The sequence below is a fragment of the Lissotriton vulgaris genome, chromosome 5 (genome assembly GCF_964263255.1).
Source record: "Lissotriton vulgaris chromosome 5, aLisVul1.2, whole genome shotgun sequence".
Taxonomy (NCBI): domain Eukaryota; kingdom Metazoa; phylum Chordata; class Amphibia; order Caudata; family Salamandridae; genus Lissotriton; species Lissotriton vulgaris.
The window spans coordinates 404767600-404784013 of NC_141693.1; the positions used below are offsets into that span (position 1 = coordinate 404767600).

A 16414-nucleotide genomic window follows, 5' to 3' on the forward strand; every position below is an offset into this window, starting at 1 on the left:
CGCTGCAGAGACTGAATCAAAACTCTTCTAGTCTAAGGTTATGTTGATGCACTTCCTTGACCTGGGTGGGACATTCCGCTGCAGAGACTGAATCAAAACTCTTCTAGTCTAGGGTTATCCACTTCCTTGACCTGGCAACCCCGACAGCCATATTTCTATTTATAGCAGCCACTTGCTACCAAAATAAGTTTCAACAGATCTGGATCATTATATGGGGTATAGTAACCAACAAAATATAGCAACCATAATCTCAAACAACAAAAAGGCAGAGAGATAGCCTAGAGAATAAGTGCCCATTGCAGACTTCTGTGCACACTTTGCAGTCACAGTGTTGCTGCCTCTGGATACATTCAGACTTTTACACTCCAAAATTGACAACCTTACTAACATTGAGCTTGTTGATTTTAACAACTAATTCTGAAGGTTTGCTTCTTAAAGTTCTCACATTTCCCACGTCCATGCATCAGATAATCATCTAGTACAGGTTTTTGCTTTGCATTGTGGGCATGTAGTTCTGATTTTACAATGGGAAGAACAAGACTACAAGTCATAGAATGTAAAACAAATACCTGGACTGTATGAACTACTCATTCCTGGACCTAGGAAATCCAAGAACTGCCTTCTTCACTTGATAGTTACATTTCTACATAACTATAGGTAAGTCTGTAATGGGATATTTGTACTTACTTTTGTTGATGCATCCACATCTGCACCTCGTTGTAACAATTCTGTTACAATTTCCACATGGCCTTCTTTGGAAGCAAGATGAAGTGCATTCAGCCCATTCTAAAGGGGGAACAAAAGATAATGTATTAATTCAATATAGTCATCAATTGTATGGTACTGATTACTGTTGATGTGACTTTATCAAAGCAATATCTGTGCAAGTTTATATTGATTCAACACACTTATGTTCAATTTTGCTGACCAAGCATGAACTCCTTAATGCACTTCATAACTCCATTTCGAGAACAAAAGCACTGAATTACAGGAAATTCATCTTTCCAGTTAATCTACAAGATAAAACCTTCTGTAAATATTCAAGTTTGTGGAAATGTAAATAAAATATGGTGTGAAAAAATGATGTGTAGTTATCTCCTGATCTGATCATCTCAATAGATAATTCCACTAAGACAAAAGAGGCAGAGGTTCGGACGAACCAGTTCCAAGGAAAATTTGTTTAACAAGACTGTTTGACCAAAGGGAGCTTAATGTCAACTCCAAAGTAGAGATTGCACAGACACTACTTAATCACAGCTTCACACACGTGCTCAGTAAGCAAATATTTAAGAAACAACATATTATAGGTTACAAAGGTGGATTGCTCCTGTGCATTTAACAGTACCACAACACTCCAGATGAAAGGATGTTTTTGCTTCCCTAATAATTTTCTGCCTCCTTGGCAATCTGAACCAAACGTTCCAAAAAGGAGTAAAGGACACAAATTTCAATGATGCCAAATGTGAAGCAGAATGGTTCAAATGGACAGACAAAAATAAAGAGGGGCCGTAAAAGTATCTTTTTTGCATAAGAAACCACCCACACGGATATTTACACGAAAAGCTCAAAATGGCTGAATGAAAATCTTTAAAACATGAAAGGAACATAGTAGCACTCTTCTATGCAACTATGCAATTCTGTGCAACTTCCAGTTTTGATAAATGTTTGGAATATATGATAAAAACACAACAATTAAGCCATCCAGAGAGTATGAGTGAGCTGTGCATATACTCTAAGTGAAAAACCCGAACACCAGAAAAAAATTTAGTGAGTTCACTAGACTTTAGGATTAGTGAAACTACCAATAGGGTAAGAGATCACAGCCACAAATTGGAGTGAGAGCTTCACAGTCCAGTGCCGCGCTTGCCAAATTAATGGATTACCATGCGAAGTTACACAACACTGAATTCTCCCAATGCTTTATTAAGGAAGCAGTTACCACTCACCCAAACACAGTAACATTCTCACTCACTACAAATCTGTTTTGTGGAGTGATATGTGTAATGGGGAGCCTTAAAGGGATTATTGTTTTTTTTTCAGGATGGCTCCTATACTAGATTAATTATGTCCACCATGGCAATGAGGAATGCATTCAAAAATAAACTTGACCGTTGTTGATTTCTACTCATAGTGACACTCAAGATATACCATAGTTGACTCGTAATATCAATTTAATCAGTAAGAATAGCAGTTTCTTGACAAATATGGTGCGCAGTGCTTCATGGTGGGGCCCTCGCATGCGACAGACCACTTCTTGTATGTTATAGAGGCATTAATCACAAGTGACCTCAGAAAGTATAATTATGGCCTTCGGTGAAATAGATGTAATGAGTGCATATTATGCTTTTTGATTTTTTTTTTTATAATCTAGCGGGTACATAGACATTATGAGAGAATTGCTTTCCTGTGATCAAAGGAAGGTGTATTTAAGTAATGGTGCAGGTCTTTTTTTAGTATGCCACAGGTTATGGAATCAGACACTACACCATAGTAAATCGAATGTAGTTGCTCTTTTTCTTCCTTTTCCCCACATTACCTTAGAAAATCCTTCCACATAAAGCACCGATAATGTCAGGAGAGGATATGGAGTCTGTCCTTTAGAGAGCCCAAGACCTGTGAAGGGCTATTGCTAGAGGCAGAAACACAAAGAGGAGACTATGGGTTTACCTAGCAATCGCTCCATGAGCTTTTTTTTTTTTAAACAAATATGGTTGCTTTAATCTGTTTTAGAGAAAAGGGCCTCCGCATTCTTAGGCACATTAAAATAAAAATAGTTTCTCCCAAGTCCAAAGCACCCCTACAGAACAGTAGGATATCCCGCCAGATACAGAATGCAACATTCTATGGTAGAGGAATGATCATCAAAATTGTAGGCTATATCTTTGTTTACAGCGCCGTATCTTTACTCCTGCTCTATCTAATTGGTCTTACTGCAACCACCGGCAAAACATGAGCTTTTTCTAGCAATCAACGCTTTATATTCCCAATTTGCTTTCCTAAGTCTCACCACATTACGTCTTCTTGTCTCTATAGGCCTTGAATTGAATTATGTACCCTATGTTCCTTATTGAAGCATTGATAAAATATTTCTTTTATCACACTGGGTTCTTGGTTAGCATAACTAAAGCCTGCTCTTTCCAACCCATCTCATTTTAAATAATTAGCATCTTGATGCTATCTATTCTTTAAGATTATAGTAAAGTTTTCAAGTGCAGAAACAATACCTATTATCTCTAGTATTAAAGCATACTTAGCCTCCTTTACCACTTAACATGATCTCATGAAAGGCCTCACTTCAGAATAACACTCTTCACACCTGCAACATAGCAAAGTTTCAGTGGTAAACATTTAGCAGATACTAGTTACTCCTATCCTACTTTCAATTCAGATCTGTGGTATTCTGCTGACTATTATAACCTGATGTAATATCCACTGTGCTGCTGCATGTTAACCGTGATACTGAGCACCCAACGGTCGTCAATAGGACTCTTACCTGCAGTGGTGTAATAGGTACCCAAAACATTGCAGCACAGTGAAAACAAAAGCCAGGATTCTTGTGAGCAACAGATGTCAAGGTATGTAATGAAATTAATCCAAGTGCTTTCTCAATTCTGGATTATGCCAGTCTTGATCAAGCTTAGTGTTGACAGCATGTGGTCTTCTCTGCCCGAATGAACAACACCCTTCTTCTCTATGCTCCCTTCTAAAAATGTATGGTTGTTTACTTTATCTACCTTATTGAGGGGAAATACCCTCTTGTTTAAGAATGCTTAAATCACATTTTTCTCCACCCTTCAGATACTTATCTGCTGCTCTGGGCTGATCCATAACATTAATTATATAGTTGTTACCTTCCTACTCACTTTTTCCAGTGTGCCCCGAAGGGCTAGTGATTCCTGCTTCCTTCAAGTTTATGACAGATTATTTCTTGCACAACTACCTACTTTACGTTCACAATAATCAGTTTGATAACCCTTCAATGTGGACTCTGATTCATATTGTAATTCCCCTACTCAAGGATGAAAAACTACGGGCCTACATATTAAGCAGCCCTATTGCCAGTTTAGCTTTTGAGAAACAAAGTTCTATTATATCTGTAACTCAGTGTCTTTTCTGGCATCTACAATCAAATTACTTACGACTCCCCATACCAGATAAGTGCTCTTGTTTATTTGTATTTCTCCTTCCTTTAAAACTGTTAAATAACTTCCTTCACCACCCCATAAAATAAACTCAGCTGCTTATTTGGATCTGTTTCCATATTGACTTGTTAACTGAGCAACTGGTTTGTTGGCACTGCTATTGTTGCGGACTCCCGTGATTTCCTGCTCTTTTTCAGTTAGGGTGTATGCCTTGCTCAAACCTGTTATTGCATTTCTTATTTGTCTTTCCTGCTCCTTTTGTTACTTAGCATAGTATTATTCCATTGGGTTGCACATTATCCTGGGAGCTCTGTTTGAGTACATCAGATTGGTAGGCAATAATGCTACATATTTTTCTCTATTATCCCTTCTAATTCACAAAAAGAATATACCACATGAATCTTAAGTTCCCCACCATAATATGATACTAAGTCCTGATATATTGTAACACAGGATTTACAGTACTATTTGCCAAAAACTGCATCTAATGAAAGGACCTTCTGGCTCATTAACATTTGTTTGGACCACATTTGCAGTACATTTTTAATTTGTCTTTTCTTTTATGGTGAACAATTTTGCCGAATAAAGATTATTACTACTAATTTGTCTGCCACCTGCAATAATCTACTTAATATTACCATTCAGTATCTCATAAGAAAATTTTAATTCATTCAGCCCCAACACCTCTTTATTAACCATACTCAGCACAGAAAATATGCTACTTGAAACAGTCTGTACTTGGTCAAAATATGTTGTTTTGGTTTAAGAAAAATAAACAGAAATATTAAATAATATTTAACATCTACAATCCAGTTATATGTTTGATACATAAATATTGATAAGTTAAATTATAAGTATAGCATTTACAAATTAAATAGTGAGTCATATGAACATAAAACATCTCTTTAATCAAGTCAAAATTTCTACCCCTTGCATTCACCTAGAATTGCTCTGATCTTCAGTGTTACCATCGCCGATTTAGAGACGCTGAAACTAATCAATGGGATATAGCGCATTTATAAATTCTCAATTGCCAGTCTACAGTTGTGATGGCCTAGTGACACTATAATCCATTTCATTTACTTCGTCCTAGAGGACTTGTGAAGCTTAGCGAAAAAGACAAAACTCCATCCAAGATTGGACAGAAAAAGGAATGCAAGGGTGACAAAATACATGCTTTCACCACAACTTTGTCTTCAACATTTTTAAGAAAATGTAAAACCTATATCATGTTTGCAGTCTTTCACATCATAGACATACTTTAAGTAAAAATGTGGCTTTGTTGAAGGTTTATCCAAATGGGCTATCTCTCTTTCTAACATAGCTTCTTTTCATCTTGTAGGATGATAATTGCGTATTAGTGTGCCTGAATATCTTACATATCCAATCTTTTCCAACACAGCCTGCATATACCACATTCGAAGGATAGCACTACAAGTGCAAACACATCTAGCAGAAGGAATCTGTTCATAGACAGTAAAAGAGTGTAACAATGATGACCCCCCCCCAACCCCCAGAGCAAAAGAGTAACACATTCTAGGTGTTTTCCTCCAAGAAATGCACTGAGAAGATTTGAACCGACCTAGCTGAACCTAGTACCCAATGCAAAAATGAGTTTACATCAAATTGCAGTCAGTTAGAACTGGCATAAACACATTAATAGGTAGCTGGTCCCTTCTCTTTCAGTCTTAAAATATTTGACAATTCAGAGGTAAAGGTTTAGTTTAGTGTTTTCTAGTTTCTAGCTTTTCTTGGAAGTCCAAATGCACCCTAGGGCTCCCATGCTACTAGCCCATTCCAGTAGTCTGTACCCTTAAAGGAGTCCAAAAGGAAGATTACCTATTAACAACCAGGATTTGCCTGATCCCCATTTCTTAATATGGGTATAATAGTAATACTTTAAATACATAAGGAGAGAGAGGGAGGCTAGGTCACTGTACATCCTCCCTAGTTAAACACTCAATCACAACAAGGGTAGCTTCACAAGGACAGAAAATTAACTGTTTCCCAATTTTAGGAGTTAAAGTCAAAGTCCAGAGTACAGACGTCACAGAATTACTGCCGTAGTATGAGGGAAGACTATTCTTATGGAAGAAGAAGCCTCACATACATATTTGTGTCATGCTTCATCCTCAGCAACCTCTCCCCTCCCCAGCAGCACAATACCACTAGAGAGGACTTGACCTCCAAACAGATTAATTAAAAACACCTTGAGGTTCCCCGGTATATCACCTTTAATAGTTGGGACCTCAGGTATACATAAAAACAAATTGAGACGGTATGTCTGATGATAATGGCTCAACTCGTCTCAAAACCAAAATGATTCTGCCCTAGAATTCAGCCTTAACAGACCTGGGGCATTCATCAGGGCTGTGGATCCCTAGCTTTCTCCGGTGGGTTAGCTTAGGTAACTATAATTGCTGAATTTCAATGGTTTTGTACGAGTGAAATCTGAGCTTAAATATTACATCCCTGAAACCTTGGTTTTTTCTTTGAATTTCCAAAGTTTTTTAAATTTTATTTCCTAACTATAACGTATCTGTCACCTTTGTCTTTTGTGAATTTCTACGGTTTATGTTATTTCCCAACTATTACGTCTCTGTAACCTTTGTTTTTTTTTAGTAAATTTCCAAGTTTTTTCAAATTTGATTTCATAACTGTAACCTTTGAGAGTGAGTGTGTGAGTGAGTGTGTGTGTGTGTGTGAGTGTCTGAGTGTGTCTGTGAGTGAGTGTGAGCGTGTCTGAGAGGGTCTTTCAGTGGGTGTGAGAGTGGGTCTTTCAGAGGGTGTGTGAGAGGGTCTAGGAGTGGCTGTATAAGTGTCTCACTGGGTGGGTGAGTGAGTGGGTGCGTGAGTGTCTGAGTGGTTTTGGAGTGGGTGTGAGTCTTAGTGGATCTTTCAGTGGGTGTGTGAGTGGGTCTAGGAGTTGCTGAATAAATGTTCACTAGGTGTGTGAGTAGGTGTGTGAGTGTCCAAGTTGGTTTGGTATGTGCGAGTGTCTTAGTTGGTCTGTGAGTGGCTGTGAGAGTGTCTTACTGAGTCTTTCAGTGGGTGTGTGACTGGGTCTAGGAGTGGCTGCATAAGTGTCTCACTGGGTATGTGAGTGTCTGAGTTGGTCCGGGGTGTGTGTGTGTTAGTGGGTCTGTGAAGGGGTGTGAGTGTCTGAGTGGGGCTTTGAGTGGGTGTGTGACTGGGTCTTTCAGAAGGTGTGAGTGGGGCTAGGATTGGCTGCATAAGTGACTCACGGGGTATGTGAGTGGGTGCATGAGTGTCTGAGTGGGTTTGTGAGGGCCTTCATGAGTGTGTGAGCCAGTCTGTGAGTGAGTGCATGGGTGTCTAAGTGGGTGTCTCTCTCAATGGGTTTGTGAGTGGGTGTATGAGTGTCTGAATTGGTCTGTGAGAGTGTCTGAGTGGTTCTGTGAGTGAGTGCCTGAGTGGGTGTGAGAGTGCATCTGCGAGTGGGTGCAGGAGTGTCTGAGAGGATCTAGAAGTGTGTGTGTGTGTAAGTGTCTGAGTCGGTCTGTGAGTGGGTGTATCAGTGTGCCAGTGGGACTGTCAGTGGGTGTGTAAGTGCCTGAGTGGGTATCTAAATGTCCGTGTGGGTATGTCAGTAGCTGTATTAGTGACTGGGCTAACAAAGGAACTGCACCTGACCCTTTATCCAACAAGAGTCCACCGTTTTGCACAAAATATCTACCCACGTGGAGTACTTTCTAATGCTTAATTACTAAGTGCTACCTCCTTGGGAAAAATGGCCAGTATGCATTCCACACTACAGCTGCATAACAGAGCACAAGAAAATGTCAGCAGTGACCTTGTGTGCATTTTGGAAATGTGATTGTTCCTGGTGAGTCTTTATCAAGAAATAAGCGATAACATAAATCCTCCTATAGAGAAGACTACAAAGAGGTAAATCTCTACCAAACAAGTATCTTTCTTCTTAACTATATGAAGTAAATGCTTCTTTGTTTGGTGGAGATTTCCTCATATTTTGCGGCATCAACAACACCCCAACAAAACCAGTGGAAAAAGCACTGGGGGGCTCTTCTTAAGCTGTCCATCATCCTGGCAAAAGGCAGGAAGTCATTTGCATACTACTAAGCTGGGCAGGGCCAAACAGCAAAGGCTCCAAGTGATATGTACATTTGAATACTCATAGCAATTGAAAGGGAGAACCATGGACTCTGCTCTCACCAGGTAAGGACAAGAAAGTATGCACTAAAAGTGGCACTACATATTGAGCTCCTATTGATCAACAATGCATTCACCTCTACTAAGCATTTCCTATCATCTTTCAATATGGAATTGCGAGAAAACACACTTGCTTTGTCTTTGCCAAGCCCAGGAGTTAGGATAATAGTTCCTTTCCAACAGTGGAGCTTCATCTGGGGCACCTGTTGTGCATCCTGTTCAGGTTGTATTTCTGTGAAATGGCCATCTGGGCCAGAATGGCCCCAAGGAACCCATCAATCGGGGCCCTGTCATGGCTTAATTGGGCGGGGGGGGCACGTCTGGTGGCTTAGTGGACTAATGCGCCCACCTCATGGTCACAGGTTAAAATCTCAGCGGATCAACTCATCCTTTGATCCATCTAAGGTCGATAAAATGAGGACCATTGGGTTGGATAACAATAAACATCGGTTATTCAGTGCCAAGACACCCAAGGGTGAATGTGCGCTTTACAAATACACATGTTATGCTATGTTATGTTACGTGCCCCACCCCCCAGGCTGATTTCGGCCCTGGGGACCCAATCCCCCTGAACCTGCCAAAATTCAACAGGGGAGGGTAGGGAAACCGATGAAAACTCAGCTTCCAGCAAACAGGAGTGGTTTCACAGCTCCCGCTTGCTGGAAGCTGAGTTATGTTTCCTCTCGCTTGGCGGGAGCGTCAGCTCCCGCAAAGCAAAAGCAAACTGAAATGTACCAGGTTATTGGCTCCGGGAGGGGGACAGCACACCCTGCTCCTTTGTTTTGTACGGGCTGACCCGGGGAGGTGATGGTGCCGGGTCCCATATAAGGCCCGGGAGGGTGGGTGCTTGGCCCCCCCTCCTAGTTTTTTAAATTGTTTTAGTGCCCCGGGGAGGTGGTGGTCCCCAAGGCCAGGGGGGTCTTCACAGACTGCTTCATATTATTTAATATTGCCACAAAGAGGTGCTGGTCACCAAGACATATCAAAAACATATCAAAGCCCCAAGAGAGGGGCCCACACAGCCATCCTCTATTTTTTGTAAAAAGTCCCGGGAGGTGGTGGTCCTCAGGGCTTCCATCAGTCCAATGGAGGGGGTCAGTGCAGCTCCCCTGGGATATTTAAATAAAACCCTTGGGAGGTGATGGTCTTCGGGGCTAAACACAGCCCTTGGATGGGGCCCTGTGTGACCCCCCCCTCCTTATTTTTTGTACAAATAAATCTGCCCCCAGGACCTGGCCCACCCGGGAGCTATAGTGTAAACAAGTGTGGGAGACAGCACCTGTGTTTTTTTGCCTTGAGTTCACATCCCAGTTGCAATTTCGCTGCTAATGTTTTTTTAAAGGTGGTTTTTTTTTTCCCTTGCCCCCAGGACCAGAGCTAGGGGGGTCAGGGTCTTCCTACCCAGTCCCCCTTTTTTTTTTTCCAACCTTACTTGGGACTCTGCTGCCAAAACTTCCTGGTTGAAGTGTTGGCAGCCAATCCGATTTTAGCACAGGGAATGTTGGATCCTTAGAGGACACAGGTTCCTAAATATATAAATGTGGATTTTCTTTAATATCTCTAAAACTACTAAACAGATTTACACCAAGGTCGCTTTCTGGACCAACAGCTACCTTTCTGCCAAATTTGATTTAATTCCATTCAGCAGTCCGGCCTGTAGTCATGTCTAAAATTCAAATTAATTAACACCGGAAATGCACATTTTTTGACACCCCCTGCTTGAGACTTGTTTAGCAAATCTGGGAAGATTCGTCAAACGGCGCCAAAATCAAAAAAGGCAAGTAAAAAAAATGCTATGGAAACAAGGTCATAACTACAACTACCCACTGGCGACAGGATGGGTGTATATATATAATATATATATATATATATATATATATATCAATCACCTTTTGGCCAGGTAAACTCGGGAACCACAGCGCCAATCTACACACCCGATACATCTATGAAAATGTCAAGGTGTGTAGATGGACATAGGCTATATAAATTTTTTTAAAAAGTAAATTAAAAAAATTATGTTTCTAAACAAAGTAGTCCCCTGAAAGTAGCGCCGGCCGGGACATAGCTCTGGCCACGACGTGACGTGCGTGATGACGACAAGGAGGAGGGCGGTGCAGTGATGCCTCGATTTCTGTCTCTCAGGGCCGTGTCTCTCTTCTATGTCTACGGCTCTGAGAGTCCGAGCGACGAGTGCGGTGGAGCGGAGGGTCCTCGGAGCTGCCGAAGGTTGCGGGATCTTTGCGGGGCCCGAGGAAAGGTGTGGAGGCAGCAGTTTCGGAGGAGGTACTGGGGCGCAAAGATTTTAGGATTCGAAGAACAATTCGGGGGGCGCGAGTGAGTCTGGGCAGGAGGGGGGCGCGAGTGAGTCTGGGCTGGAGGGGGGCGCGAGTGAGTCGGGGCGGGAGGGAGTCGGTGCCGGAGGGGGTCGGGGCGGGAGCGGGTGTCCTGCCCCCAGCCCCTTTCTGCCCCAGGCAACGCTGGGGCGGGCTGCTAGTGTATATATATATATATATATCGTAGCAATCCTGGCAGCTGTCAACGCGGTAACAAAACAGGCGCAGACCTCTTCTCCTCTCACAGATCAAACTTTGTAATAAAGCGCCATCACACCATCAAATGTGTCAGCAGTGGTGATTTATTTTAGCAAGTGCAGAGCAAGTGCTCTCCTCGACGCGTTTCACTCCGCAGGCGGAGCTTGGTCACATGATATATAATCTATACAAGTTCCTCAGAGAAGAAAGGAGAGTCGCACACCTCCCATGGATTCAAAAGCATTTATTTGCTGTACAGAACGGGCGTTTCCTGATGCATTTCGGTCATTCCGCTGACCTTTTTCAAAGGAAGAGGACGCCTTCGGCTTGTAGCAAGTAAGTGCAGCTGCACCAGCAGGGTAGCTCTTTATGTGAATTTCTCCCTCTGGTGGGTGTCTCGGGAGGCTGACTGATTCACTGAGCCTGCTGGTCCTAGTAGTTCGCTGTACTTTTTGGACTCACGTTCTTGAGTGATGCCGGTTTGTTATGTGCTGCAGTGTTGGTGTCAAGGGACCCCACATGTCCCCTTTCAGACTGCTGGAGCAAATCCAAGGTCCAGTCCTTGGAGGCTGCTCGTTGCCCTTGTGCTCTCGCATAGACTCAAATGACGGTCCAAGTGCGGGCAATATCAACGCTCTTTGCGGGGGTGCGGTGCTAGAGGCGGGACCAAGCCTCATGACATCTATACAAGTTCCTCAGAGAAGAAAGGAGAGTCGCACACCTCCCGTGGATTCAAAAGCATTTATTTGCTGTACAGAACGGGCGTTTCCTGATGCATTTCGGTCATTCCGCTGACGCCTTTGGCTTGTAGCAAGTAGGTGCAGCTGCGCCAGCAGGGTAGCTCTTTATGTGAATTCGCCCTATGGTGGGCGTCTCGGGAGGCTGACTGATTCACTGAACCTGCTGGTCCTAGCAGTCCGCTGTACTTTTTGCACTCATGTTCTGGAGTGATGACGGTTTGATTTGTGCTGCAGTGTTGGTGACACGGGACCCTGCATGTCCCTTATCAGACTGCTGGGATATGGATATATATATATATATATAGCCCCTTTTGGAAGGAACCTCCCAGCACGCCAATCTTGCACTTTTAAATGATGAAGAGCCAGCAGAGTAGTGCAGGGATTCGTGCTTTATTCAATACCAACAGCTCCTGCCAGACGCGTTTCAGGTACTTCTTTCCTCAGTGGCAGATGGTGCTTTGAAGATCATGCCTCATGTGCTACACATTTTTATCCCATAGTGAACCTCAACAAGTGGGCGTAACTGTAGAGCACGGCATGCTGGTTCACGGAGTCCGCACATGTTCAATGTTTATCAAGTGAGCATTTGCATGAAAGTTTTTCCATTGCCTCTTTCTTCCCCAGTGGGTAAAACTACTTATTCCTGCAGCAGCTCTGCCGTTCTTACGCTTTCCATCAGGCTCGTGCTTCCCGCTTGTATGATCAACTTCTGTAGACCACTGCAGGTCTGCTTCAACAGAGTGGTTCCCTCCGCGACTGGGCCAGCCGCGCACATAATAATCGAAAAAGGTTACCCTTTTGGAAGGAACCTCCCAGCACGCCAATCTTGCACTTTTAAATGATGAAGAGCCAGCAGAGTAGTGCAGGGATTTGTGCTTTATTCAATACCAACAGCTCCTGCCAGAAGCGTTTCAGGTACTTCTTTCCTCAGTGGCAGATGGTGCTTTGAAAATCATGCCTCATGTGCTACACATTTTTATCCCATAGTGAACCTCCCCAAGTTGGCGTAACCGTAGAGCACGGCATGCTGGTTCACGGAGTCCGCACATGTTCAATGTTTATCAAGTGAGCATTTGCATGAAAGTTTTTCCATTGTCTCTTTCTTCCCCAGTGGGTAAAACTACTTATTCCTGCAGCATATATATGCGGCAGACTCTGTGTCATTACAAAAGAGTTGCACTTAACTGGTCCGTGGTTTCTGTGCAGCGCTGCGAGCAGGCGAGAGGCTGCCAGTGAAACGCGGTAAACGGTGATATATATATATATATATATATATGAAAGTAAGCAGTCCCTCCTGAAAAGAAGGGCAGGAACCTCTGCGGGGATTGAAGGCAAGACTCTTTATTTCCAAAATGAAGGCGGATGCATTTCGGCCGGTGTGGCCTCTTCAGCGCCTGCGGTGATGTGATCGGGAGTCCTCGTGCTCTGCAGTAGAGATAGCACCCCTCCACACCGGATTGGTGAGAATAACAGCTCCGCCCCCCAGCCAAAGGTTTCACAGGTGGTACTGTTTAGGGTCCGAAGAAATCATGGACTCCAATGCCCAGGATGCAGCAGTGGCTCCCAGGTGAGTGGTGCTGGGGGATGGAAAAGGAATAGCTGTGGGAGTGGGGCTCTGCCGAGCGTTCTAACCCGCAACAAGGAGCCAAACAGTCTCGCCTCGGGTCCCCAGGACCTCCACCACCTTAGGTCCAAGCAAAAGTGTAGCGTGGGCGGGAGGTGCATACAACCCGTCCTGGCTGAGAACAATGTCTCGCTGTGTCGCTGCAAATACATGGACTGCCGGCGGGTCTGGAGATTTCACTAACATGAAGAAACACGCAGTGCCGAAGCATAGTCCAGAATCTCCAGGCCACTAGTGTGGGGGGGCTCCTGAAACACGCCTCTGGTCAGCGCGTAAAATATGAAAGTAAGCAGTCCCTCCTGAAAAGAAGGGCAGGAACCTCTGCGGGGATTGAAGGCAAGACTCTTTATTTCCAAAATGAAGGCGGATGCATTTCGGCCGGTGTGGCCTCTTCAGCGCCTGCGGTGATGTGATCGGGAGTCCTCGTGCTCTGCAGTAGAGATAGCACCCCTCCACACCGGATTGGTGAGAATAACAGCTCCGCCCCCCAGCCAAAGGTTTCACAGGTGGTACTGTTTAGGGTCCGAAGAAATCATGGACTCCAATGCCCAGGATGCAGCAGTGGCTCCCAGGTGAGTGGTGCTGGGGGATGGAAAAGGAATAGCTGTGGGAGTGGGGCTCTGCCGAGCGTTCTAACCCGCAACAAGGAGCCAAACAGTCTCGCCTCGGGTCCCCAGGACCTCCACCACCTTAGGTCCAAGCAAAAGTGTAGCGTGGGCGGGAGGTGCATACAACCCGTCCTGGCTGAGAACAATGTCTCGCTGTGTCGCTGCAAATACATGGACTGCCGGCGGGTCTGGAGATTTCACTAACATGAAGAAACACGCAGTGCCGAAGCATAGTCCAGAATCTCCAGGCCACTAGTGTGGGGGGGCTCCTGAAACACGCCTCTGGTCAGCGCGTAAAATATGAAAGTAAGCAGTCCCTCCTGAAAAGAAGGGCAGGAACCTCTGCGGGGATTGAAGGCAAGACTCTTTATTTCCAAAATGAAGGCGGATGCATTTCGGCCGGTGTGGCCTCTTCAGCGCCTGCGGTGATGTGATCGGGAGTCCTCGTGCTCTGCAGTAGAGATAGCACCCCTCCACACCGGATTGGTGAGAATAACAGCTCCGCCCCCCAGCCAAAGGTTTCACAGGTGGTACTGTTTAGGGTCCGAAGAAATCATGGACTCCAATGCCCAGGATGCAGCAGTGGCTCCCAGGTGAGTGGTGCTGGGGGATGGAAAAGGAATAGCTGTGGGAGTGGGGCTCTGCCGAGCGTTCTAACCCGCAACAAGGAGCCAAACAGTCTCGCCTCGGGTCCCCAGGACCTCCACCACCTTAGGTCCAAGCAAAAGTGTAGCGTGGGCGGGAGGTGCATACAACCCGTCCTGGCTGAGAACAATGTCTCGCTGTGTCGCTGCAAATACATGGACTGCCGGCGGGTCTGGAGATTTCACTAACATGAAGAAACACGCAGTGCCGAAGCATAGTCCAGAATCTCCAGGCCACTAGTGTGGGGGGGCTCCTGAAACACGCCTCTGGTCAGCGCGTAAAATATGAAAGTAAGCAGTCCCTCCTGAAAAGAAGGGCAGGAACCTCTGCGGGGATTGAAGGCAAGACTCTTTATTTCCAAAATGAAGGCGGATGCATTTCGGCCGGTGTGGCCTCTTCAGCGCCTGCGGTGATGTGATCGGGAGTCCTCGTGCTCTGCAGTAGAGATAGCACCCCTCCACACCGGATTGGTGAGAATAACAGCTCCGCCCCCCAGCCAAAGGTTTCACAGGTGGTACTGTTTAGGGTCCGAAGAAATCATGGACTCCAATGCCCAGGATGCAGCAGTGGCTCCCAGGTGAGTGGTGCTGGGGGATGGAAAAGGAATAGCTGTGGGAGTGGGGCTCTGCCGAGCGTTCTAACCCGCAACAAGGAGCCAAACAGTCTCGCCTCGGGTCCCCAGGACCTCCACCACCTTAGGTCCAAGCAAAAGTGTAGCGTGGGCGGGAGGTGCATACAACCCGTCCTGGCTGAGAACAATGTCTCGCTGTGTCGCTGCAAATACATGGACTGCCGGCGGGTCTGGAGATTTCACTAACATGAAGAAACACGCAGTGCCGAAGCATAGTCCAGAATCTCCAGGCCACTAGTGTGGGGGGGCTCCTGAAACACGCCTCTGGTCAGCGCGTAAAATATGAAAGTAAGCAGTCCCTCCTGAAAAGAAGGGCAGGAACCTCTGCGGGGATTGAAGGCAAGACTCTTTATTTCCAAAATGAAGGCGGATGCATTTTTATGTATATTCACTGAAATAACCACAGGTTTCAGGGACGTTATAGTTAGTTGGACATTTCACTCGTACAGGTTTTCTTGCTCTCGCATCAATGAAGCAAAGCAGTGCTCCGCCCTCCCATAGCAAACAGCAATGTCCCAGGGGAGGGCACATTGCAGGAGCCAGTCTTGGGGGGTGGCGGTCCCCAAGGCCATTAAGGGCTCCAGGAAGGGGGCTGCGGGCCCCCCTCCCAATGTTTCTGAAGCCCCGAGGAGGTGGTGGTCCCCGGGGCTTGAGGGGGGACTATGAGGCCCCCGAAAATAATTGTAGAAAGCCCTGGGGAGGTGGCGGTCCCCGGGGCTTGGGGGGTCCATGAGGCCCCCACACACATTTTGTATACACATTTTAGCCCCAGGGAGGTGGTGATCCCCGGGGCAGCGGGGGGGCCACATGCCCAATACCTATTTAAATGAAGCCCCGGGGAGGTGGCGGTCCCCGGGTTCTGGGAGGGGCCTGAGAGGCCCCCACATCTTTTTAAAACAAGCCCCAGGAAAGTGGCATTCCCCGGGGCATATAATTAGTATAGCCCCGGGGAGGCTATACAAATTATACAGCAGGGCCCTCGCGGGCCCCCGCATTATAATTTGGAATTTCCCCCAGGACCTGGCCCACCTGGGGGCTTACAGATAAAGCGCGGGAGCCTGCGCTTCATTTTTAAAAAAGATTCTCGGCAGGATTCACGCATCCAGCGCAAATTCTGCCAATTTCTTTTTTTTAATGGCTTTTTTGGGCCTGGAGCAGGCCTAGGGGGTCAGGGTGTTTGTACCATGCCCCCTTTTCTTGTTTTTTAACCTTTTTTTCACTGATTTCTTGCAAGATGGCTGCCTACAATTCCTGGTTTAGAGTGTTGGGAGATGATTAGAATGGAGCTTGTGCCCGGGAGGA

The 16414-nt window shown here is 45.4% G+C and overlaps 1 protein-coding gene across 9 annotated transcripts in view; it reads right to left on the bottom strand.

Moving 5' to 3' along the window:
* The window catches only part of ANK3 (ankyrin 3), a 2005091-nt gene that overhangs the window by 712745 nt on the left and 1275932 nt on the right, over positions 1-16414 (bottom strand). For all 9 annotated transcript variants that reach the window (XM_086921764.1, XM_086921763.1, XM_086921757.1 and 6 more), the window contains one exon: positions 688-786. In XM_086921764.1, coding sequence (XP_086777890.1) covers positions 688-786 — 99 coding nt within the window. The remainder of the gene's footprint in view (positions 1-687; positions 787-16414) is intronic.